The sequence below is a fragment of the Rasamsonia byssochlamydoides genome (genome assembly GCF_041956645.1).
Source record: "Rasamsonia byssochlamydoides strain NRRL 3658 unplaced genomic scaffold VTN77scaffold_46, whole genome shotgun sequence".
NCBI lineage: Eukaryota > Fungi > Ascomycota > Eurotiomycetes > Eurotiales > Trichocomaceae > Rasamsonia > Rasamsonia byssochlamydoides.
The window spans coordinates 131,239-156,077 of NW_027192429.1; the positions used below are offsets into that span (position 1 = coordinate 131,239).

Sequence of the window (24,839 nt, forward strand, 5' to 3'; positions counted from 1 at the left end):
TATTCTGTCCTTTTTCTCCTTCAGGTCCTGTTCATTGACATCTGGTCTAGACTTGTGTCGAGTTGTTCAACTTGTACCGCTCTGGCAAGGTCGAGGAGGCGAAGAAACTCCAGCTCCAAGTGTCCGCCGCCGAGGTTGGGCTCGGAAAGGGAGGCATCAACGGCACCAAGTGGGTGGTGGCCAAATTCCTGGGATACCCCGAATCCAGCGCCGTCTGCCGGAGACCGATCCTCTTTTCACCGACCCGGCCAAGCGGGAGATGATCACGAGCAAGATGCTTTCTGCTGCAGGATGTCGAAGCTCGTCTGAAGACCAGCTGATCATAAAGATAATACCCCCGTTCATCATTCTCGCGTATATGCCTCTTTTCCTCGAGAAGCTTCCCAATCTCATATAAATTGTGAATATTACCGATTGGTTATTCATAGACATGAATAGAGTACCCACAACCTTATTAGAACGGCAGAGAACGGCAGGAAATATACAGTTGGTGGCCATGGCCATCTGACATGTCAAGTTGTCCCTGTGGATAGAACTACCTGCAGTGTCCACGCCATGTGTGCTCTAATTTAGCTTTCTGCTGAATCATAAGACATGAGTTAAAATTTTTCTTTTCGTTCTGCAAGCTTCTGCAAAGCTCCTGCGGAACTAGACTCCTGGATGTGATGGCTGATAAACTCTGATCGTTTCTTTTTCCGGCAGACGAGTGACATTCCCAATCGTCGTCAGCCGGTGGGCACTGACATAAGATTCATAACCGTCAGGGGTAGGAGAATATTCTCGAGTGCGGGGCGCAATAAGGAGTCGTTGCTGGTCGGAGTCCTTCTCCGGCGTCTATCCAGTAACGAACTAGGTAATTAGTGACTGGAGTCCGACGGAAGCTAGCCGTGCACAGGGGAAAGTGGTCGAAATAAACAAGAAACGAGGATCCCAGAATCAGATCGCGATGAGGACTGTGCCTGGCCTAAGGCGAGTTAGCTCGTCCGCTAACGCTCCCAGACAGCCGGGATTAATATTATTGGGAGTCTCTGCAGTTAGCCGCAGAAGGCAAGTCTGTCAGGCTGTCTCCTGCAAGCCCGGTCCGATTCCTTTTCCTCCGACGGACATTTAATTCCACCCCTGTCAGCTTTTCTCTTCTCTTGGACGACGGGCTTCGATTTGCGGTACCTGTGGGTTGATTGAAGACAGTGGCTCTCGCTCATTTGGTATGTTGTTGAGCTTCAGTCCGAGTCTCCCCCGCCGAGAAAAATCTCCCAGCGTCATTCCGTCAGATAGAGACTCTGATTTCAGGCGATTGCTCTGACCCCAGTCGATCCTTTTGTATTATCATAATCATGTCTTCTTTGTGACAACTTGGCCTTGACTTCTTTTCTTACATTCTGGCGAATTTATTACCTCTGTCGATTACTCGTCGATCGGGATGAATAGCCTCCGTTCCAGCCGGTCCTCCTACGGCGAGTACCCGTCCGCCTACTCGAATGGCGTCTCCTCTGTCCCGTCCAAGGTGCTTGTGGATGGCTATCGAGAAACCTCGGACCTTTTAAATGATGACAGATCCCAGTACAGTACGGTATGTGTGTGTGTGTGTGTGTGTGTGTGCTTCTCTTGGACGAGTGAGACTCGCTGACTCTTCCTCTTTCGAACTACAGTCCCAGCGGGGTCGGGTATCGATCGACGTCACCGACCCAGTCTTGATGCACTTGTTGACCGAAACTGCGATTGGCGACAGCGTCGGGTATGAGATCCTGCCATTCGAAGAAGTCGAGGATTTGAAAAGAGAATATGCTTTCTTGTCGAACCGCATCGAGGCAACCAAGCGGAAACTGGCTCTGGAGACGAAGCTCCGTGATGCTGCGCAGTCGCTTCGCCGCTTACACCGTCCCAAGAGTGCACTAAATGACGAGCTTTTTCTGAACGGGAATACGAATGGGGTGGTACACGAGCTAGACGAGGAAGCGGAGGATGAATTCGCTGTGAGCTCCCGGAAATGCGAGGACTTGGCGCAGGAGTTATGGAAGCTGGAGCGCCGAGCTCAGGATGTCTACAGACGACTCCTCGAACACACTGCTGGAATATTACAGATGACGCACAAGGGTCTCAAGAAAAATCTGAACCAGAACAACGCCAGCCAGAACACAAATGGGGTCGCCCGTGGGAGTATCCTTGACTTTGACGACCGCAGTTTGTACAAAACCGCGGACAACCTGGACGACTTCGGACCCGACAGCCGAAGAGGTGCTCAAAACGGATCCGAATCGATGACCGTCGATGCCGATATGATTCGTAGCACCGAGCAGAAACTGGAGGAACTCAATGGTCGTCTACGTGCTATGATCTTACAGGGCCAGGATGATCTTGATCTCGACCCTCTTCCTCAGAGTTCGAACGACGGCGGTGCCGTCAAATCTCCAGAATTGGTCCAAGCGCATCTCGCATACCTCGAGAATAGCTTGAATACGATTGAGACTCGGGGACTCCAGGCCGGAGGAGCAGGAAGTACAGTCCGTGAGGTAGAGGTTCGAATCAGTGAAATCAACACCCAACTACACTCCCTTCTGGGGGAAGCTGGATCGGTGCTTTCCTCATCTCATCCTCCTCCTCCAAGCCCGTCTGGGGAGCATTTGCACACCCACCTGGACTATCTGCGGACCGGATTCGAAGATCTACAGCGGCGAGTCCAGGGACTCCAAGAACAAAAAAGCATCCTGACGACCCAGATCCAGCAACAACGGGAGTTGAATTCAAAATCAGACGCCGAAAAAGACGCGCATGTGGCCGAGTTGACCCGGCAGCTCGTTGAGGCCCGAAAGCAGTACGAATTGTCGGAACGGGAAGTCCAGGATGTTAGGGATGAGCTGGCGGTGGCAATGGAGCAGCTGGAAGCTACTCGACAGGAGCTGAGCCTTCGAGAACAGGAGCAGCAACAGCAGGAACAGATAGAATCCGCGGAATTAATTGCCGAAAGGCAGGCGCGCGAGAGAGCAGAGGAGGAAATCTCACGATTACAACAGGATGTGCAACAGGCAACGGAAGCACGTTCTCAAGCAGAGGAGGATGTCTCACGACTACAGCAGGCTGTACAACATGCAACAGAAGCACGTTCTCATGCTGAGGAGGAAGTCTCTCGATTACAGCAGGCTGTGAAACAGGAAATGGAAGCACGTGCCCAAGCTGAGGAGGAGGCCAAAAAGCTCCAGGACGAGTTATCAGAACTCGTAGGTGAGGTTGCCAGAGCACAGACCGAGCTCACTGTGGTTAAAGCCGAGCTCGATGGCGCTTATGGGACCCGAGCAGAGCGGGCTGCCGAAGTTGCTGCCAACCCTGCCATACAGAAGGAAATCGAGGAGCTCAACGCGAGAAATATGAGCCTTGCGGAGGAGCTCGCAGCACTGAAGGCGGAACGAGCTAATCAATCGAATGCTGCCAACGGCGAGCTTCAGCAACGGGTGCAAATGCTGGAGAAAGAGCTCCGAGACACGATTGAAGATTATGAAGTTATGACCAAGGCGAGCATTGAGTTCGAAAAGGAACGAGAGAAATATGAGAGCATCATCGATGGTTTACGCGATCGCTGTGAAAACCTTGAGACGCAGCTAAGTGATGAGCGCATTACCTGGATGGGAGTCCACAATCCATCATTCCGGGATGGCCCACCCGAAACGACGTCAACTATGGTCCTCAAGAATGAGTTCAAGAAGATGATGCGGAATACGCGGGCGGAGAACATGAAACTCTTGAAGGCAAGTCTCCCTGCTTTATCATTCTGTCAATACTACATCAAGTTGTTGCTGACGCTGGTGTTATCATAGGCGGAGCAAGAGGAACGAAAGAGACTGGAAGCCCTGGTGCGCAGCCTTAAAAAGGAGCTCGCCATGAGCAAATCGCGTCACAGCCATAGCAGCACTGCCTCATGACCATCATTACGAGAGCCATGATGATGTCTTGCTGTATAGAAAGTCGACACTAGATTCTTCTTCGTGTATACCACGCACCAGCTTGCTTTGCTTCCAAAAAATTCCTTCCCTATGGCATCTGGAACGCAATAACTCTCGTTATGACGTCAAATGTACATACATAGACGGCTTTTTTTTTTCCTATGTGAAGTGGAAGCGTCGTTCCTTTTTGGTTTTGCGCCTGGAGCGATGTCTCTATATTCTCAGTGATGGCTCACAGGATGAGCATTTTCTGCTGTGAACGGGCCAGCGCCAGGATCAAAATACAATGAAACTGAAGATACTGGCAGAATCTTGTGTGAAAAGCAAGCCTATTCATTGTCTGTGTCGGTTGGGTTTTGTTTTTCTTTTCGGGCTGACAACTTGGATGAATTGGCATGGCTCCTTCCTTCTTGACCACGAGCACTGACTGTATTTACCTAATGTACTGTACAATAACACGCACGAGTCAAACAAACAACTGCCTTAATTCATGGACAGGGCAATCTCTTGTCTGTCCCTTTCCACCTTTAATGCATCTTCAGAACTGTCGTTCCCTTCATTTTTAACCCCCCACGGACACGCTTGTCAGTCCGTCTGTCATCCTTCGCTTGTTATGGATCCATGTTATCATGATCAGGGTACGGCAGAGAATGTGGTTGACAATGAGCAGCACTCGAACCAGCCACGGTCTTCTATGGACGAAAATAAACACAACCTAACCAGCCCACGTCGTGTCGCTTCCTTGGCTGCTTTCGATCGAGACCTCGATTCATCCGAATCTATTCCAAGCGACCATAGTTCCCTATACGATGCTGTCAGAGCAAGCTTCGTACTTGAGGACGAGGATCAGACTCTCGGTCATGGTGCAAAACAGGATAGCGAGGTTAGGAATGAGAGGGCCACCAACGCTCTGTCCTTGAATTCGCCTTCATTATCGTCATTGCATTTAAGGTCGAATATAACTCCCCATGCTCTGGAGACGATCACGGAACAGCAAAGCTCATCGACGTTACGGCGTTCCCGTTCGGCTTCGCAGGTTCATGAGAGCCCTGCTGGTAGTGATTCACCATCAAAGGAACGCAGGCGGTCGAGCCTTGCCGTTCCCGGTCGAGTGCGACGCCGCAAAGTCGTCTCCTTCGATGACAGTGGCAGTGACTTTGGGGCTTCGAATTGGCAGCAGGGCATCTTTTCCCCTGTTCTTCCTACTCAACCTGCATATCCTCCTCCTGTCCGATCTCCGACTCCACCTGGACTGCCGTCTTTTGGCTCCATTGAGGCTCTCACTTACTCTCCTCGCTTCACAATTGAATCCAGTCCGACAAGTCAGGCCGGACAACGTCAACGAAGCCCTGGAGATGGGATTTTTCGGAGGAGAAGTCACGGCGGAGCACTACGAAGACTCTTTGGCGCCCCATCACCATCGGAATCGCCATCTGGCTCTCCTTCAAGGCTTCCGATACACGCCATTGCCAGAGCAGATGATGGAACCGCTGTCCGTGGACGCTTTCCATATCGGCAGAGTGGTCATGGTGTGGATTTGACGAGGCCGCTTGATCGGCATCCCTTTCACAGAAGGCATCTGCCCGTCGCCACACCTACACATGGAGATCCGCTGTCTCGCACCGATGAAACCAGAAGATCGAAAAGCGGTGGCAGTCACGAGGGATTTGGACCTCCCAACGTCGCTGATAACTCGCAGGTACAATCTGTTGGGTCATCTCCGTCTCATCCTACTCCACCCGAACGCCTTGAGACAACCGAGCCACGGACAGTAACAGTGACATCTGGAGTTAGCGAACAGCCTTTATTGTCATGTCAGCAGGTCTCTGAAGCCCCTGTTCCACAAGAACACCTTTCTATGCCTACCAACAATGCGAGCCGTAACGTTCCTGCGGACGGTCTCATTCCAACATTAAATCCAGGCGCACTGCCAGCACCATCTCCAGGTGTGGCAACAACGGATGGGGCCTCAGAGACGACAGCTGTTAACCACCAGACGACCACAAGCTTTTGGATAGGAATATGGAAGAATATTACTGACGCGTTTTGTTGTGTGGTGGAAGAGGAAGAAGACACGACCAGAGCGTTATATCCACTCGAGTCTCGCGGAAGGAATGCGAACCATGCATCCGTTTCATCCACAGGACAGACTCGCCCACAATCACGCACTCGCGGAAGCGAGTTCAGTCAGGCTGGACGTCGATATTCTGGGCCGTGGAGACCAGCATACGGATTTCATCCAGGCGAGACATCTACCTGTTCGGTAGTCTAGGTGGATTTCAAGCTACTTGCGTTCTATCGTCGCAGAGACGCCACCATACACACACATCCTTAGCTCATCAATCAAACCCGAGCCAGCAGTGCTTCCTAGATAGACAGTACTCACTTGTTTACACCGCACATGTCCATGTAGTCAGTCATATTCTTAATGAATTGATCAAGACAGTACTGTCTGGACATCAGCCCAGCCCAGCCGTCTTCTACCAAGAAACCTGGTCCTCGTGTTTGCTTACAATATACAGTACAAGAAGGTAGGTGATTTGATCCATGCAGAACGTAGAATCCATATAGTAGTAGCAACATTGCACGTTGCACGTTAAAAAGAGAGTTATATATATAAGGGGTTACAAATTGGTCAAGAATATACGGCGAAGAATAAACCCTGATTTCCACTAGGTAGGTGTCGGCGTTCTAGGAGCTTGCGAATAAAGCCTGCAGCTTACTTAGCTAGCTAGGTACCCAGCGACGACGACAAGGCTAAGGTGATAGAAATCTAACGAATATTGGGGGCGGGGGGAGGGGGGTTGGTTCTTTTTTTGGTTTATATTATAAAAAGGCCTATGTATGGATGTATGTTTCTGTTCCTCCTGCATCTGTCTTCCTCTTCTTCTTCTTGTTTTTTTTTTTCAATAGAGCAGTTATTATTAGCCTCTCAATATGCTCTCCTTCTTTTCCTGTCAAAGGTAGGTAGGTACAGTAGGTAGGAAACCCAATCCAACCCAGCCCGGAAATTAGATACTGCATAACTTACGGGACCTGTAAGGCTTGTCTTGTCTTGTCTTGTCTTTCATGTTACTTTTCTTTTTTCTTCTTTTCTCCTTTGGTAGATAGATGCTCGGAGGGAAATGAAGACAGAAGACATAAGACAAATAATGGATGTGAATGAAATAAATATTTAATATGGTACTTGTACTGTATATACGGAGTATGGAATATTAAATTAATTGAGCTTCCCTTTGCAAAGGTGATGACATCCGCGTCATCAGATGGACTGACTGATTCTCTCTCAGCATATGTTCTGCTTCTTCAGTACAAAATTTTTTTTAAAAAAAATTAAGAAATATAACAAAGAAGAAATAGAAAGAAAATGAGAAAAAAAAAGTGACAAAGAAAAAGAAAAAGAAAGGGAAAAAAGGCACGTGAGTGACATGGTTGAGAAGTTATGTTCCTCAATATAGACTATAGATAAGGCAGGCGCAACTTTACATAGTATGAAAGAAAAGAAAAAAAATCCATCCATCCATCCAGGATCCATCGCTATAAACAAACCACTCAGTAAAAAAAATCAAGAAAATTACAAAGACGAATTGTCGAAATGATCGAAGGAACGAACCCCCAAAACCATGAAGAAAAAAAAAGACACCAACTTTCCATGCAAGTTATATCATCATCGTCGTCACAAGTAGTAATGATACTGCAACCGCAAGCAATTCAGTATAGGCAGATGGAAACACGCCTCGAACTGCCCGTCCAAGATGCCGTCAACGATGATGCATGCAAATAGCAATGCGAATAAGCACAGAATCTTCCCTGGAGAGAAAGGGAGACGAATATCGCAGATCGCTCCGATTTTTTTTCTTTTTGATTCGGTAGATCGATAGTCAAATCGAAATCATCTTGTATAAGATGTGCTGATATGAACAGTTGAAAAAAAATCACTCAACTAGGGTCACATTACAACCCCGTGAAGAACTGACAAGCTTCGATAATTTCCTCGTCTCCACATGCAAAATCCCATCCGACAATCCTCGGATCCTGACTGGCACAAATGATCTTGCGGGCATCGAACTGAAGCTTGAACACCCTGGATGTCGGTTGCATGCCCGGGTTGACAAATGGCCGGGCAAAGGCGTGGTGACCGTGAGCATGAGCCTGGACGGCCTGGGCATGGGCGTGAACTGCCTGCGCCTGCGCCAGCGCTTGCGCTTGTTGAAAGGCGGTAAGTGTATTGGGAGCGTGTGCGTTGGTAGCAGTCTGTGTCGGAGGCTGATGAGGCGTTGTATGAGCCGCCAGGTTGCCTTGCTGTCCAGCTGGTGGGTCAGCATTACCTGCATTCCACGACGATCCTTGCCCCTCGCCATGCCCAGCGTTGACTGGCGCGGAGGGGTTGTTGGCAGGATTAGTCGCAGCGGCATTCGGAGGGTTGTGAGGGACAGCAGTCCCAGGGTGTACCATGTGCAGCGGTCGATGTCGATTCATCAGGTTTGGCGCCTCGCGCATGCTCTGACCGCGATGAGAACCCATCATCGACGCATTCAGAGCAGCATCTTCTTGGCGAAGTCGGTGGCCGACCACCCATTTCCCTTCCCGATCCTTTCTCCAGATGATGATGGTCTCATCGTATGAGCCCGACACGATCCTCCCCCAGGTACTGCCGCCTCCACCGGGAGGGATGCGCGCACCCAGCGCCATCACGTCCTTTGGATTCTTAGATCCCGGATTTCGCGGGGGAGCGGAGCGCTTGCGACCACTGTTCTGGTTGACATCGGGAACTACCCCGGCACGCCTGGCATCCCAGTAATCGCTGTCGACTGCGAGGGCCTCGAGTCGAAGTGCCTCTTCGGCCCCTGGAGGATCACCGAAACCAGCCTGAACGGTTCGGACGAGGTTGTGGTGACCATGAAGGCAGGCAACCTCAGCCCCAGAGGCGTGATCGTAGATTCGAACCGTGTCGTCATTGCTTCCACTGACAATCCGTCGACTGTCAAACTGGACACAAGCAATGCCCTTCTGATGACCCATCAGGGTCTTGAGGCACGCCCCATTGTGGATGCTCCAGATCTTGATCAGTCGGTCTCCGGACGCGGAGACAATCTCGTCGTCATTGATCTGGATGGCATTCACCGCAGCTCCGTGCCCGTCCAGGGTCATCAAAAGGGAGTACGGTGGCAAGGGCTTGATGTGGCGCTTAGCGATCTCCGCCTCCAACAAGGACGGAGGAATGTCGCTCGTGTCGATAATATACGAGGGATATTTGACGGCAGGGCCCTTGAAGACAGAGGGATAGTCCTTGTCCATTGGCGTCAGCTCGTGACGGCTCCAGACCTTGATCAGCTTATCCTTCGAACACGTGACCAGGAACCGTTTGTCGAACTTGAGGTTCAGGACGGAGTCTTCGTGCGCCGATACCAGTTCTTGAAGTTTCTGGCCGGTGGAAAAGCGCCAAATGATGACATTTTTGTCACTGCTGCCGGTCATGATGATATCTTCGGATGGATCCGGGTCAAACTGGAGGCAAAGGACCGATTTCGTATGCCCGAGCAGAGGGGGATACCACAACCGCCTTGTTTCCAGGTCCCAAACCCGGACTGTCTTGTCGCGACTGCCGCTGACAAGCCATCGGCCCGAGAACTGGATGGCGTAGACGCATTCCTGGTGCGCTTCTTCGAGATGGGCGGGATGGGGCAGTTGGAAATTGGTGAAGCGGCCCTTCAACCAGTTTTCCTCCAAGCGCCTCCGCTGCTTATACAAATAGGGCCAATTGATCTTCGCGGCCCCGTTTGGCAGCCTGATCAACAAGGGAGACGACTTCGCCCGAGTGGCAGATGGCCCCGACAGAGGCACCGCCATTGTAGTCCCATTCTGACCGTTTCCGCGGTCCCAAGACGGAGAAGGCTGGCCATCTGAAGAAACATCGTGCATTTCCTGATCTCCCTCAGCATCAGCTTCCACCGAACCATGTTGCTCGCTCCACGGCGGGTTGATCTGAGATCCTGGACTTCGTGTATTGAAGCCTGCTGGAGGGACCCGCCTCTTGAGCTGGGGCTCGCTCACATCCCAGTCCGCATGCCTCGTTCTGGACTTGCGATTCTGCGAGAAGGGCGGTTCCGAGTGCTGCTGCTCGAACCTCCGAATGGCGTCGATGTCGAGGCCCCATCCCTCCCTTATATAGAGCTCTCTCCAGAGCCGCGAATCCAAGATACGATTCCTCCACGCCTTCGAAGCTAGGGAGGCCGTCAGCAGGGTGGCAGGGTCGAGGTAGGAGAAGATCTCAGCCGTGATCTCTGGCGGGAGTTTCTGGACGGGATCCATATGAAGAAGCGGAGTGAGCCTGTCCACAACGGAGGCGATCGTGCTCGTGCGCAGAGTGCGCAATATGGAGTAAGCAAGCTCTGCGACAGCTGGTCAGTGGTGAAGCCACCTCTTTGCCTCCGTCAGTCCAACATACCGGCCCTTTCCGCTTCGCTATACGCGAGGATCCACTCGGGTAGAGACATGGCATCAGCCGACTTGAGGCTCGCCTCATTGTCTGGCTGACTCCTCGTTTCGTCGGAGTATCCTTCGTCCAGTTTGAAGGATGCTGCCAACGGCGGAGCGGCGAATCCGGAGCGATAGTTAGCTGCCCGCATCCGCAGCAGAGGTGGGATGCCAGCTTCAGAGACGGAATCTCTTTCCATGGGAGCTGCAGCTGGCCAGTGTTCGGGGAACGGTTCGGGGGGAGGGTTCAACCAGACTTGGCCGTGAGCGCTCCACGGTCCGTGAACAAGTCACGGCCCCAAACAAACGGATAAGCCCGACCACGATCTGGTCGCCTTTCTTTTTCTTGCCCTGGTCTCCGCTGGCAATACTGAATCTATTAATATTTGAGACGCCAATTTCACAGCTTACCAAAGATGCTGGAAGCCAGGGGCAATGATGAGGCGGGGGGTGGGAACAGATAGATAGTGATTTAGATAGTTACCTAGTACGTCCCCGGCTAGAAGTGGCACTGGTTCAGTGACTGGTGGGGATGGCCGTTGGCGTTGGCAGCTGCAATCCTCAGGCCGCAAGGCAGAAAGACATCACGGGGTCTCGCCCGGTAACTAGAGGTAAATGGTTAGGCATAGTTCCTGACCATCACTGTGATACGGAGTACTACTACGGAGCACATATGTAGGATCGATTGATCCCCCACAGCCTGCATCATCATGCTGCTTGGGAAGTGCTTGGCGCTGTGTCTGGTCGCTCACTGTGCTGTGAGCCTGTGACTGTGTCGCTGTCTCTCAGCTCTGACACTAAACGACCGTTTGGAGCCTTAGTCGCCGGCTTAGTCGCTGGCACGGGAGACAGCCACGGGTCTTAGATAAGCGGCACAGCAGCGGATTGGCAGGCGCGAGACTTTCCCAGACTTTCCCGGAGAGCCGTTCGGCCGTTCCCCTCCCAGCGGCCCCCTTTCTTGCCCCGTCCAGTGAGCCCCGTCCGCTGCCTTAATAATAATAATAAATCCCGCTATTAGCTAGCGGTGCCACCCGAAACACACTACGGAGCGCTCGCTCCCTTCTTGCTCCAGGCCTAATGACTACGCTCCCTCAACCTCCACGACTCCTCCCTCTCCTGATCGCGACTCTGCCTCCAGCCTTCCCTCTGCCTGGCCTGCTGTCCTTCCACGACGCTTCGATAGCGTTCTGCTTGCCATCTAGTTCTTCGCTGGCCAGGTCTATTTATCCTTATTCCTGAAGCCCCTGTGTCAAGCTGTGAGCTCCCTTCCTGGCCCCCTCTCCCCAGATGAACCCCCCACCATCATTGCCAGACACTCCTGCTGACTAGTCCTGCTAGACCAGGGGCAAGTAAGAGAAAATCTCTGCCCAGCGTCTTTTGTCGAATTCGTCTTCCATCTCTACTGTACCCGGTGTCCAGTGTGCATCCCGAACGGCGGATCCTCCCTTGATATCTTTTAGTTTCAGATCACTTACACCTGGCACACCCAGCTGCCGGGGTCATACATCCCCCTGAGACCCAATCAGGGTCTTCGTTTCGTTTACGGAGCCTCTGTGTCAGAGTAGAAGAGGGACGGAGGGGGAACAAAGAAAAAAGAGTCGAGAGAGCCGTTGAGCTGGTTCTCACCGCGTTGGAGTCTATCAGATCAAGTTGAGGATTGCATCGCAACCCCATTTCGAAGTGCCTTCATCCCATCACGCATCGTTGTACCCATTGCTATCTCCCCTGGCCGCATTGATTTGCGGAGTCGGCCCGGGATATCGATGGTCCATGGTTCATACACACGACCAGGTACGCTGGCTGGAACAGTTACTTGTGTGATTTCATTCGGGGGACGCTGCTTCACTGAAGTAGCGCATCGAGGAAAACGTTAGCGAGGATGGAGACTCCAGTAAACAATGGAGGCCCGGTGGCCGAGGACAATATCATCAACAGGCGGGGTGGCGAGTCCATCTACCAGAGTTGTGTGAATCTGAAGAAAAGACTGGCAGAGGTCCCGGGATTTGAGCGTCATCTGGCTGAAATGGAGGAGGAAGAGCGGGCTCATGGTGTTTCCGATCCAGTCACTTCCTTGTGGAACTGTTTTCGGGGAGGTTATTCCCTCATGACCATCTTCAATGCATCGAACCCAGATGATCCCCTGGAGATCGACCCCGAAAAAGTGCCCGAGGCAAAACGGCCCAAGGCGGCCACCTTCAAATTCCTTCAAGCCTGCCTGCAGGACATGGCCTTTCCCCAACAGGACTGTTTCCTGATCACCGATTTATACGGTGATAATACCACTGGATTTATAAAGGTAGGTTGGTTCAGGTGATGTTTCAATGACGATCGACAGTTTCTAACCGGCATTTCTCAAGGTGATCAAAATGGTCAATCGCGTTCTGGACATCCTGGAGATCCAGGGTCAACTGTCGAGACCCTCGGGATCCGCATCTGGTTCCAAAGGCGATAAAGGGGGTGCTGTCAAACTCTCCAGGAGACAGCATATCTTGAAAGAACTTCTCGAAACCGAGCGGGATTATGTTCATCATCTTCAGAATCTGCAGGCTCTCAAGAAAGAGCTGGACGAGACGGGCACCTTAACCGGTGATGAGAGCCATCAGATCTTTCTCAACTTGAATAATCTTCTGGACTTTGCGCAAAAGTTTCTTATTCGCATGGAGCAACACTACGCCTTGCCTGAGGAAAAGCAGAACTGGGGCAATCTCTTCATCCAACACGAGGAGGCCCTACGCCAATACGAGCCCTTTATTGCGAACCAGCTGCGCTGTGACGAAGTCTGCCTGCGTGAGTGGGACAAGATCAAGGCTGCTCCACGTTCTCTGGATCTTCAGCAGATGGTTGCCCAGCCATCAACACTCAATGGATTCTTTGTCAAGCCATTCCAACGGTTAACGAAATATCCCCTCCTGCTTTCGGTGTGTTCTCCTCCGTGTTGACCGGAAAGACTTGCTGACTGGAGTGTAGGAACTTCGCAAGCAGACGGAAGATGAGGAATTGCAGGCCGAAATCAGTAAAGCGATTGATATGATCCAATCGGTGCTGGATGCGGCCAACGACGCTATCGACAAGGAGCATCTCGCGTCTGCGGTGGTGGATCTGGCGAATCGGGTGGAGGACTGGAAGTCGCTCAAAGTTGAAGGGTTTGGAGATCTACTTCGCTTTGGCACGTTTACCGTGTTGAAAGGAGATAGTCCCAAAGATACTGAAAGAGAGGTGGGTTCCTTTGAGCTTATGATTTTGTTCAACCGTGCTCCCTGGGGGGCCTGCGAATGAGTCCTGCTAACATTGTGCAATAGTATCACATTTATCTTTTCGAACGCATCCTACTCTGCTGCAAAGACGTCAATCCTAACAAGCAGAAGTCCAAACTCATTGGCAACAAGGACAAGCCCACATCAACTGTGAAGGGGAAGCCGCGTCTCCAGCTTAAGGGCCGGATCTACATGGCGAACGTGACAGACATTGTGTTGCTTCAGAAACCTGGTATGAGACTCCAAGACTCCATTGCCTTGTTCCACCACTTCCGTACTGATAGTTTTTGTTTCCTTCTGTAGGCTCTTACAGGATCCAAATTTTTTGGAAGGGTGATCCCGGTGTCGTCGACAATTTCATCATCCGCTACCAGAATGAAGATGTCATGAAGAAGTGGTACAAGGATATCGATACTCAAAGAGCATTGCAGGCAGAGCAACGTAGCATCCGACACACGGGTACTTCGGACTCTGAATTCACGTATATGAAGAGTGTCTCGAACCTGCAAAACCCATACCAACAGGAGTATGAGGCAGAAGAGGAGGCGACAATTCAATCGGCAACTTTTTCAGAATTCCCGGTTAGCAGGAACGCATCAAGTACGAGTCTCCGAGCCAGGTCTGCCACGGGAGGTAGTGGAGGTTCGGGTTCCCTCTCCGCCGGTCGACCACCGCGATTCCCCATGCCCGAGCCAGCCTTTTCACTGCCCAACGGAAGCCTGTCCCCTGGAGAACGTCCAGGCAACTCCTACTTCTCCCCTGGAGAGCGTCCAGGAAATTCCTATTTCTCCCCTGTCACAGAGGCTCCATCCACGCGGTCCAGTTCCCAGTCAACATATACCGCCTATTCTCGGCAGAACACGTGGAACGAAGAATCTAACCGGTATACCGCACCAGCCTTGTCGAGGGGCATATCAAGAGATAGTACTAACGGCAACCCCTATTTCAGCAACAGCAGTGGCAGTGGCAGTGGCAGTGGCAGTGGCAGTGGTAGTGGACGTGTGCAGCGGCCGTCTCTACCCCCGTTTTCCGCTCAAGGTCAGGCTTCGAACCCCATGGCTCAAAGGATGCGGTCGGCCAGTAGCCCGGACATACATCATCACATTCCCGAATCTCGTCGGTACATGAACGGTCATACCATGCAAACAATCGACAACGTCCCCGTCCCGCCAATCCCACCTTCACTGGCAACTGGGAGGGCGCCCGTCAATCGCAGCCAGAACAACTCCCCCACAAACAGTGCTCTTCCCGTCCGATCCGCCACTCAGACCGGAGGAATGCCACGTCATGGACACCCCAGTCCTTACCATGAGCACCCATATCCCGATCGGGCTCCTACATTCACTCCCAGTCAGTCCTCTTTGACTGAGCAGCCCCTTTCGGAGTCTGTGATCGATGAGACCGATACCGAGGAGCCAGAGCCAGCCCCCGAACCGGTCCCCGAGTCGGCCTCCCAAGAACCCTACATGCCCAGTCAGATAAAGGCGAAAGTGAACTTTGATGACAACTACGTGACTCTTGTGGTCGCCAGTAACATTCTGTTCCGATCATTAACCGATCGGGTTGATGCGAAGCTGGCCAGGTTTACGGAGAAGTCGATTGGAAACAAGTCTGTGAGGCTACGCTATAAGGACGAAGATGGTGATTTCGTCACCATTGACAGTGACGAGGCAGTCCAACTGGCCTTCATGGAATGGCGTGACCAACATCAAGAAAGTCTCGCTAAGGGCCAGGTGGGTGAGATTCAACTCTTCTGCCAAGCAGTGGAGAATTAGGAGTAATTGGAGAACACTGTCGTTCTGGTCCTGTGATCTTTTTTTTTGGGAAACCATCTTCGGAGAGCTAACTGCTACTTGTATGACGTTTTTACTCGGTCAATGTTTGTTCCCGGTTTGTGCTCAGGTATTTTGCATTCCCCGGTAGTTTGTGGCGTTTTCAACGGCGTTGTCTTGCATTTCACTCCAACAGGTTTGGCTTGAAAATTATCCTTTGCGCTCCTTCCTCTCAGGTCTTTTGCACAGGTCCTGTCTCCTTCATCCGGCCTAAGAGGAACTCTCCAAAGTGGGAAGGCTATGACGCTACTGGAGATTTTCGATCTGAGAATGTTGGTTTGACCGCGTGCATCATGATCTCAGGCGTAAGGGTTCCGTCGAGAAAGTGCGTTTTGCCCCGTGAAGAGCCTGGTTGATCATGTTGCATTCCGCCATCTGCTGCGGTCCGTTGCATTCTGGCTGTTGATATGAGCATCTATTTGCTGTCTTTGGATATCTATGACCATTTAAATGACCGTATGATGTATGTAACGTGCTGCCTGCTTTGATCCTCGTTTTCTCTAGTCACCAGCCTTGTAGACATTATCCGTTGGACATACTGTATCGTAGGTAGATCTAAGCTGTCGTATTATTTGCAAAAGCAACTGCTACAAAACCGGGTTTCCACCGTCTACTTCTTACCACTCGTTGGCTCCGATTTTTTCTAGAATCCGTTCTCTATAAGGCTACTCCCTTTCAGCTGGGTGACATTTGTCATCTGCGGGTTCTGCATAATTCTCTTCGGATCGTGCGACCACCTGCTGGTTTCCGTTAGAGATGTTGCGATTTTGGGAAGCAAAAACTATGCGCGGGGCTGCAAGGGTTCCAGTTGGGGCCGTTGGGCAGAAAGGGGGCGGGATTTTTATTTCGAGACGGGGAATCCCTGGGGCCAGACAGACTCAGATCGGCAGTTTATTCTTTGATAAAATGCACTGGTGCAGAATTTCCTTGTCATTACTATGATGATGATGGTGGTGATCAGGCTGATCGCGCAATAATAGTTGACTCGTGGCTGGTAGATCCTGCGCGAGTCAGTCGGTCCACTGAAACAAATACCTGTTACGTGAAGTAGCGCATTGCCTTCCCAGACTCCTCTGAGCCATTTCTGTAACAGGTATCAGTATCTGACTAATTAACTCTCAACTTGAGGGATTATTTGTCGCACAAGGTTGTTTTCTTTTTACGCTTTTTGGTGAAGATGTGCTGGATTGTTGTTGCCCCGAGCGTTCTGGCAACCCTTAATTAATATTGGGTAATGGATAGCGGGGAGAACAAATAGGCGATTGCTTACGGTGGCTCCCGATTGTGTTAGAGACTTGAGGCGAGAATCTACTTATTCATAAGGCAAGCAAAGCGCCGAGTCAAACGGACTCAATTCATCACTCCACTACCCAGTACACCAGTACATGTACAGGGTGCCAAGTACAGCAAGAAAAGAGGGACAATTCACTTGGTGATTTGGTGATTATTGGTACCCCGGATTCCCCTCATTCCCCTCCAGAGCCAAGAAATCCAGCGCTCCACAAACAGCACAGCAGAGATACCACCAGCAGATCACACTACAGCACAACAGCCAAGATGTCATTCTCGGGACGTCGCGTCAGCATCCTGCGTCCAACGGACGCCAGGCGTTTCTCCACGAACAAAGAACTGTCCGAGAACGGTGTGTATTGATTGCTCCTGTCATTGAATGGCCGAAGTGCCTATCTACCATCCTCATCCCGTGTGCTCTCTCCACAAGATCGAACAAACAATCAATCAATTAATCAATTAATTGACGACATCGAGACTGACTTCAACCTCTTCGAATGCTCCAGAGCAAAACTCCGAAACCCACCGTGATTTCCGTGCCGCCCACGAAGGTCACCGTCCGCACGCTGGCCTGGACGCTTCTCGTGCCTCCACCGGTGTCATCTGGTGTACTGAGCGTGCCAATGAGCACGGCTTCCAAGACGACCCGTCGTCCTGGGCGAACCTGGGTCAGGGTGCCCCAGAGGTCGACGATGAGATCGCGGGAAGCTTCCCCCGTCCAGCGACTATCCCTGTCGACTCCGCCGCCCGAGAGTACGGTCCCACGGCTGGCATCAAGCCTCTGCGTGCCGCGGTTGCCCGGCTGTACAATGAGCATTATCGCAAGGGAAAGGAGAGCCAATACACTTGGGAGAATGTGTGCATTGTGCCCGGTGGACGAGCCGGACTGATCCGGATTGCGGCCATTCTGGGGAACTCGTACCTGTCGTTCCCTATCCCTGATTACACGGCCTATTCGGAGATGTTGTCCCTGTTCAAGAACGTGAGTTTCGCGAGAGGAGCATTTCACAACATGTGCAGGAGTTTCAACACTCCATTTACTGTGTGCAAGGACTGATACATGCTGCAACTACACGGACAGTTTTCACCCATCCCAATCCCTCTAGCCGAGGAGGACCACTATCACATCCACCCGGATAAGATCGCTGAAGAGATCGCACGAGGCACTTCGGTGATCCTAACCTCGAATCCCCGCAATCCCACCGGCCATGTCGTGTCGAACCCCGAGCTGGCTCGCATTCAGGACATCTGCCGAGGCCGTGCGACGTTGATCTTGGACGAATTCTATGGAGGCTACAACTATGCCACGGGCTGTGACGGCACGACCATTAGCGGTGCGGAGAACGTCGAGGATGTCGATAAAGATGGTGTGTAATACTACGGCCATGTTCGAAGTGACCTCTTTACTGACATGACCGTAACAGATGTGCTCCTGATTGACGGTCTTACAAAACGATTCCGCCTTCCTGGTTGGCGTATTGCTTGGGTCGTTGGGCCCAAAGAGTTTATCAAGGCTCTCGCGTCCGCGGGCTCTTACCTCGATGGTGGTGCAAACGTGCCATTCCAAGAAGCGGCCGTCCCCATGCTCGAGCCGTCCCTTGTGCGTGCGGAGATGAAGGCACTCCAGGTGCACTTCCGAGCGAAGCGTGACTATGTCCTGTCTCGCCTGCGCGAGATTGGCTTCCGCATCAAGGATGTGCCGCAGGCGACGTTCTACATCTGGCTCGACCTGACGTCCCTTGAGCCGCCGCTGCCTCCGGAGGCCAACATCTCGGATGGTCTGAACTTCTTCAACGCCCTTCTGAAGGAGAAGACCATCGTTGTGCCCGGAATCTTCTTCGATCTGAACCCCGCGAAGCGACGAGACCTTTTCGACAGTCCTTGCCACCATTTCGTCCGACTGAGTTATGGTCCCAAGATGGATGTCTTGAAGAGGGGTCTGGACGGCATTGAGCGCGTCGTCCGTCGCGCAAGAGGTGAAAATGTCGGTCCTACCTTGGAAGACGAGGTCGCTATCGAGGATTAGACACTCGTGGGGTGAGATGAGTTTGGTCATAGTTTTCAATATGTTTATTTTGGATAAAGATGATTTCACAGGCGGCTTCTGTAGTTAGATTCACAGTCTTTACCTCTTTAGGTCAGATATGTTTGGTCTGGATTCTGCGTCCAGCCAGAAATTTTGCAATAGATTAACCTTAACTCAGGTTATGGGTTTCATCTGCTGGGAGTTTCCAGACGCGAGGACCTGGATCTTTCCATAGGTTTAAAATCCGTAGATTTCCATGTTTTGCCATCAAGGTAGCAGCTAGTGACTGTCGGGGGAAAAGCTCAGAATCCTCCAACTTATCTAATAAGAACGCTCGGTCTGTTCATGGGAGCGCAGGGAACGTTTCTTTGAGCAAGGCTATGCCAGACGGATGGCCATTGACTAAAATTGCGAACATTATACTCCAACTTAAAACCTAGAATAGTTAATGAGAGCAGGATCTTGATGATGGTGGTGGCTTGGTTATTCTGAGATTAGAAGTTATCCGTATCGAGATTGGCATGAAACCGCACACGTGATGCTATGCGCGTCATCCTGTCGATCCCCCTTCTCCGCACACTGCTTCCACCACCACGCTGAATACGGAGTATTATAATCATATCTGTGTTTCGTTTCAATTTACCAACCGCCAGATTGGATAGATAATACTGTGAGCTCGAGCTCAAAGCAAGGGACAGCTTGTCCTGCGCATTACCATGCATCCGTTACGATGACCATTAATCTCCTCCGCATCCTTAGCTCCACCATCTATGCCGTCCTCAACATCATCCTATTCTGCCTCACTCTCCTCACTCCCGGTGATTTCATCTATCAATGCTACAAAAACCACAGGCCGACCAACATCTTCATTGTCACGGGAGCGTATATCATCACCGTGGCCCTGGCGCTTTTTTTCTACGCGAGTCGCATCTATACGAATCGCACGGTGCTGAGCGGCATTCCGAAGGCATGGATACCGGTCGAGACGGGTGACGTGGGGAAGAGCGTGCGACGGCTGGTTGTGGAGGGTCTTGCTCGGAGCGCGATCATCGCATACCAGGCACGCCCGAGGGACTTGTCGGACGAAGCAAATGAGCCTCGTCATGATAAAACGCTCTCGGTGGACCGTGACCGGCCCCCTTGGGGCGTGATCTCCCACGCAGGCTGGTCTTCTCCTGGGTCTCCGGATCTGCCTGATTTACAGTATCAATCGGTGATCCTTGAGCTGCCTCACCTGATTGAGGCCAAGGCAGTCTCACTCGCACCGCCTGATCCGCTCTACTCCGCATCGAATCGTCTCTTGGACCCCTTTGCCCCCCGTCCCCCCTCCGCAGAACAGCAGTCGATTCCCGATCCACGCGTGGTGGAAATCCTGCAGCGCCCTGCAACGATGGGTTTACGAGAGTATATCGGACATCTGACGGCGCTGAATCTGATCAACCCGCCGGAGCTGGGGCAAGACTTCCTCGCCATCTACGAGCGAGCTCGATTCTCTTCACATCCGCTTCATGAAGATGAATTCCGGACGTTAATGGGCATCTTTGCAGAAATCCTCCGGGGCATGAAAGCTGTCGACCCACAACTGCTGCAAGAAATCCGTGGAGACAGTTCCCACACAGACAGCGAATCGTTCATCGGTCCGTCTGACGAGGAAGGCGAAACGGATACTGTGGATACTACTGAGGAGGTCGGCGAGCCTCTCGCCCGAGGTCGGAGTAACAACTCCTCAACATGGGAGAGTATCCGCACCGCGCCCATGGTCCAGAACAACAGCACCCCTTCTCTGTCAAGAACCACCGAGCGCCGCGCGTTGGGTGTTCGCCAGACTCCATCGATGAACTCACTTCAAAGGGTGCGATCGAATCTCTCCAGAAGTTCGAGCGGCGGCAGTGTTATTCGCCTTGCAGAGGCGCGCAGCCCTTTGGATCTGCCTTATACGATAGACCTCCCGGGGAAAAGGAATCGGTAGGGTTTGGGTACACTTTTGGATACACGGTTGAATACAATCAGAATTAGATTTGCTTTTGGGTTTGATGCTTTGGGTTGAGGTTTTGGATTTGGGCGTTTGGATGGCCTTTTTTGGTTTCAGACTCGTTGAGTAAGAGTAATCGCACGCAGTGTCCATGTATAGATTAGCACTGTCACATCGAATTTGAATTAATTACTGTACTGTACCGTCACCGCTCTTGCAGGTGCTTTTCGGGTCCTCCCATTTTTCATACGGTCTATAGGTAACTAAGTTATACAAAGCTGTCGGGGGTCGAATTACTGTAGCAGAATGGTATCATCGGGCGATGAGGTAGCTGGGTTGGATCAATCCGCCGGGACTTTCTTTTGCCGTCAATTTTTTTCAATTACAAATCCGGAGAAAACATCACACCATGTTCTGGGCGGTTGAATTGAATTGAATTGAAGATATTGAGATTGATTGGAAATTAATACAAGACAGGACCTTTATTTGTATCCAGTCATTTTCATTACAGATCTCTTTCTGTCGAGTCGACCTGTTAAGTTGGATTAATTAAGCATCTACCGGAAATACGGCAACGCTCCGCGGCAATTCTTTAACGAACTTCTCCTACATGCGCGCGGATCAGATAAGATAATTATCTGGACAGATATCTCCGAAGCCACGCGGTCGCCACCCCCCGCCATCTTTATCAGGAAGATAGAAAAATCAGTCTGCGGAAAGGACCTGTTTTATTGAGAGTATTAAGGGTATAGTCTGGTCTGGTTCGTGCACAGACAGAATGCAGGCGATCCTCCGCCGCGGTGCGAAGCTCTTGTCTTCGAGCAAGGACAACAACGACGGGGGCTTCCGATCTGTCTCGTCGTACGATGCGCTGTTCCCCAAGGTCGACCCCGCGGTCGATGGAGAGGACTGTGACCGCGACTGCGCAACCTGTACGGTCCATTACCCGGCCAAGTTCGACGTCAACCTCAGCGACAAGTTGTTCGGCAATGTCAATGGGTGGGCCACGCATGTGCTTGTCGCGACGGGCAAGACCGATTGGGTGAGGGATGTTGCGGACGAGAAAGGGAGCGTCATGGAGGCGATTGGTAAAGGAGGGATTGAGCCTAGTAATTGGGTACGACAGTTAAACTCCCTGTAACACCAGTTCCGAAAATGGAGAGGATGTGTTTGCAATGAAGCTGACAATGCGTCGTCCTTGATAGAAACTCAAGCTTTCCGCGTCCAACATTCCAGTTCCTGATGAGTATCATCACTATGAGGATGGCTCTCGACCGACGACCGTGCTTCTCCTGCCTGCTTTCACCATCATCGACCACGTTACGCCCGCGCTCGTCCCGGATCTGATCAAATATTTCATCAACCCGTCCGTGACGACGACGACTCCCTTACACTCCCCTCCCGCGCAGAATAATGACGATGCTGTGGACATCTCCTCGCTCACCCCTCTGCGCTCCCGTCCTTGCCCGCATGCGGCGGTCATTCTGCTCTGCTCTCAACGGACCCGCGATGCTCGCTGCGGCCAATCCGCGCCGCTACTCAAGCGCGAATTCGAGCGGCATCTGCGCACATATGGACTCTATCGCGATGCGAACGACGAGCGGCCTGGAGGCGTGGGCGTCTACTTCATCAGCCACGTGGGGGGTCACAAATACGCGGCGAACGTGATTGTGTACCGACGGAGAGACTTCGACTGGTACAAAAAGAAGAATAATGACGCTTCTCCCGAAGAGAAAAAGAGAGGGGAAGAAGAGGAGGCTGAGGGTGCGGCGCAGGGAATCTGGCTGGCGAGAGTCCGGCCGGAGGAATGTGAGAACATCGTCAAGTTTACTGTCCTGCAGGGGAAAGTGGTGAAGCCAAAGGAACAGTTACGAGGCGGATTTGATAGGGAGAGGGGGGTAATAAGTTGGTAGGAGGACAAAGGCGATGATGTCTCCTGATTCTTTTCTGGCAATGTTCCGTCTGTCTTTTGAAGTGTGTCGAAGACAGACAGAATGACACCAGCCAGGACATATTGTCCATGGTCAGCATACATTATATCTGATCGGGTGAAGCTTCACAGCTACCACGAAGGACCCAGCGCCAAGTCAGGACATTTCCCTCTCCCTTATCACAGGGAAGAAGATACCCGAAGAAGCAACTCCACATATCTGATTGAACCGTCCATACATTCACGCTCATCTATATATGTATATACATGCGTATAGTACTTATAGAGAACATAGACAAGACAGACTCTACAATAAACTGGACCATGAAACAAATGCAACAAGCCTCGAGTGATAAAAGCTCTGCTACCTGCTCCGGTTTAGCATCGCCCGATTGGGTTAAGGCGTACCTACCCAGGTACCTTCCTAGGTACGGAGGGGAGAGGGACCTCAGTAAACCCTCCAGGTCGCTCTTGCCGGTTGACCTTGTTACCTTGAATAATAGACAGGTTGGAATCCAGTCCAGCTGAAGAGAGTCTATAATGCGATCATCCTGGCAACTAGGAGAAGAAATTGCGAATTCCAGTAACTATGACTACATACAAAGGTAACGATCCCCCTGCTTGAAGAAAACGCAACCCTATCTGAACAATATACAGATAGCTATCAACAATTTTGACCATCCCGATCATCCCCAAACAGAGACATGAGGTCTCCAAACGGATTGCCCAGCAACATCGGAAAGCCGAGTAGAGTCATGGCTACACTCCCGAGCATTGGAGCCAACTTGAGGAGCAGGTGAACGCTCTGCCTCGCGGATGCTGCGGTCTAGCAGCTCTTGCTCTTCAGGACGAACCTTGTGCTGGGCTGCACGCAGCTGTGCTACGATCCCCTCCCATTTCACCTCGTCCTCGACCCGCTGGGCCGCGAGCTTGAGCTCCAGCTGCCGTTTCATATCGTCCAAATCGTTCTGCATGCGCCGCGTCTCATTCCGCCGCTCGTACTGTAACATGTCTTGCGTCCGTCGGTTTTCCTCCTTCAGCCTCTCGAGACGTTGCCGGGACTCTTCCAGCATCTACTGCATCTCAACGTCTCGGGCCGCCAGGGCTTCGTTCATTTCCTCTTGGATCTTGGCCAAGTCTTGACGGTACTTCTCCTCCAGCCGTTTAAGCTCCTCGTTCACGGTGTTTCCAGCTCTCGTATCGATCAGGTTCTTAGCCTCATCCACCAGCTCCTTCAGGATCTGGAGGACGACTGGGTTACGGTCGACGAGACTCATGGTCATTTGGAGAGCCGAGTCCAGCGAGTCTTCGAAGCGTGCCATCGTAGCCCCGCGGCGGATCATAGGTTGCCAGAAATCAGGGTCCAGGCGGAGTTCTTCCTCTTTCTCAATCGCGCTGTCCAGTTCTCCCGCTCTTTCTGCCGTCCCCCAGCCAGTGGTTGCCAGAAGGACGTTCCGTAACGGGTCGTCACCGCAGAGGTTTCTGATCCGGACCCGCTCTAGTTATTGTCCGATCACCCTGAGCAAGAATATTGCGCTCTTGTGATACGCTAGAGGGTCTTCTGCCGGATGCATCCTGCATCTGAACCCGCCCTTTCTCATAGTGGGGATTCTCCATAGGGGTAAATTGAACTCTGCCCTCGGGCAGGCTCGTCGCCAATTTAGCTGCCACGTCCTCTGCCTTGCTATTCTGCACATCAGCCGCCTGCATAGGAGACTGTGAGACAGGAGTAGCTGCGATCGCTGCTGCCATGGCTTCAGAATTTACGTGACCTGTTTCCACCTACAAATGGTGAGCTTCGAGCAAAACATCTGTCAATTTGACTAACTTCTAGGTCCATTTCATCCTGACCTTTCCCTGGACCCCTCTGTCTCCCAGGTTTTTTGGTAGTGCCGTACGAAAATGATGGTAGGTACATCTGTAAATGGCACCTGGGCGGATACTTCTGGATGGCGCTGTTGGATATCGTTTTTGTCTTTGATTTAGCTGTATCATGCATGAGACTCCGTGCTGGGTTTTATAGTTCAAGACAAGACAAGCTGGTCATCTGCTCTTCCAGACAAAAGAGACTGCACGGAACAATCGGGTTCGAACCAGAACACGTTGCATAAGCGTATGTCACA

The 24,839-nt window shown here is 51.7% G+C and overlaps 8 protein-coding genes across 8 annotated transcripts; 7 read left to right on the plus strand and 1 right to left on the minus strand.

Moving 5' to 3' along the window:
* Positions 1 to 1,420: 1,420 nt before the first annotated feature.
* On the plus strand, positions 1,421 to 3,914 carry VTN77DRAFT_6123 (uncharacterized protein; the record flags this gene model as incomplete). The annotated part of the gene is made up of 3 exons (XM_069422367.1): positions 1,421 to 1,570; positions 1,650 to 3,740; positions 3,810 to 3,914. 3 exons carry the CDS (start codon positions 1,421 to 1,423, stop codon positions 3,912 to 3,914), a joined length of 2,346 nt encoding a protein of 781 aa, XP_069276378.1.
* Positions 3,915 to 4,425: 511 nt separating this feature from the next.
* On the plus strand, positions 4,426 to 6,207 carry VTN77DRAFT_6124 (uncharacterized protein; the record flags this gene model as incomplete). Its single annotated transcript, XM_069422368.1, has 1 exon — positions 4,426 to 6,207. The coding sequence occupies one exon, from the start codon at positions 4,426 to 4,428 to the stop codon at positions 6,205 to 6,207; it is 1,782 nt and encodes a 593-aa protein (XP_069276379.1).
* Positions 6,208 to 7,889: 1,682 nt separating this feature from the next.
* Positions 7,890 to 10,612, minus strand: VTN77DRAFT_6125 (uncharacterized protein; the record flags this gene model as incomplete). Its single annotated transcript, XM_069422369.1, has 2 exons — positions 7,890 to 10,327; positions 10,384 to 10,612. 2 exons carry the CDS (start codon positions 10,610 to 10,612, stop codon positions 7,890 to 7,892), a joined length of 2,667 nt encoding a protein of 888 aa, XP_069276380.1.
* Positions 10,613 to 11,122: 510 nt separating this feature from the next.
* VTN77DRAFT_6126 (uncharacterized protein) lies at positions 11,123 to 11,405 on the plus strand (the record flags this gene model as incomplete). Its single annotated transcript, XM_069422370.1, has 2 exons — positions 11,123 to 11,178; positions 11,234 to 11,405. The coding sequence occupies 2 exons, from the start codon at positions 11,123 to 11,125 to the stop codon at positions 11,403 to 11,405; spliced, it is 228 nt and encodes a 75-aa protein (XP_069276381.1).
* Positions 11,406 to 12,291: 886 nt separating this feature from the next.
* On the plus strand, positions 12,292 to 15,441 carry VTN77DRAFT_6127 (uncharacterized protein; the record flags this gene model as incomplete). Its single annotated transcript, XM_069422371.1, has 5 exons — positions 12,292 to 12,708; positions 12,770 to 13,330; positions 13,380 to 13,628; positions 13,712 to 13,898; positions 13,970 to 15,441. The coding sequence occupies 5 exons, from the start codon at positions 12,292 to 12,294 to the stop codon at positions 15,439 to 15,441; spliced, it is 2,886 nt and encodes a 961-aa protein (XP_069276382.1).
* Positions 15,442 to 17,055: 1,614 nt separating this feature from the next.
* VTN77DRAFT_6128 (uncharacterized protein) lies at positions 17,056 to 18,814 on the plus strand (the record flags this gene model as incomplete). Its single annotated transcript, XM_069422372.1, has 4 exons — positions 17,056 to 17,140; positions 17,295 to 17,770; positions 17,870 to 18,155; positions 18,213 to 18,814. 4 exons carry the CDS (start codon positions 17,056 to 17,058, stop codon positions 18,812 to 18,814), a joined length of 1,449 nt encoding a protein of 482 aa, XP_069276383.1.
* A 730-nt stretch (positions 18,815 to 19,544) lies between these two features.
* Positions 19,545 to 20,783, plus strand: VTN77DRAFT_6129 (uncharacterized protein; the record flags this gene model as incomplete). Its single annotated transcript, XM_069422373.1, has 1 exon — positions 19,545 to 20,783. One exon carries the CDS (start codon positions 19,545 to 19,547, stop codon positions 20,781 to 20,783), a length of 1,239 nt encoding a protein of 412 aa, XP_069276384.1.
* A 781-nt stretch (positions 20,784 to 21,564) lies between these two features.
* VTN77DRAFT_6130 (uncharacterized protein) lies at positions 21,565 to 22,699 on the plus strand (the record flags this gene model as incomplete). Its single annotated transcript, XM_069422375.1, has 2 exons — positions 21,565 to 21,903; positions 21,992 to 22,699. The coding sequence occupies 2 exons, from the start codon at positions 21,565 to 21,567 to the stop codon at positions 22,697 to 22,699; spliced, it is 1,047 nt and encodes a 348-aa protein (XP_069276385.1).
* Positions 22,700 to 24,839: the final 2,140 nt, after the last annotated feature.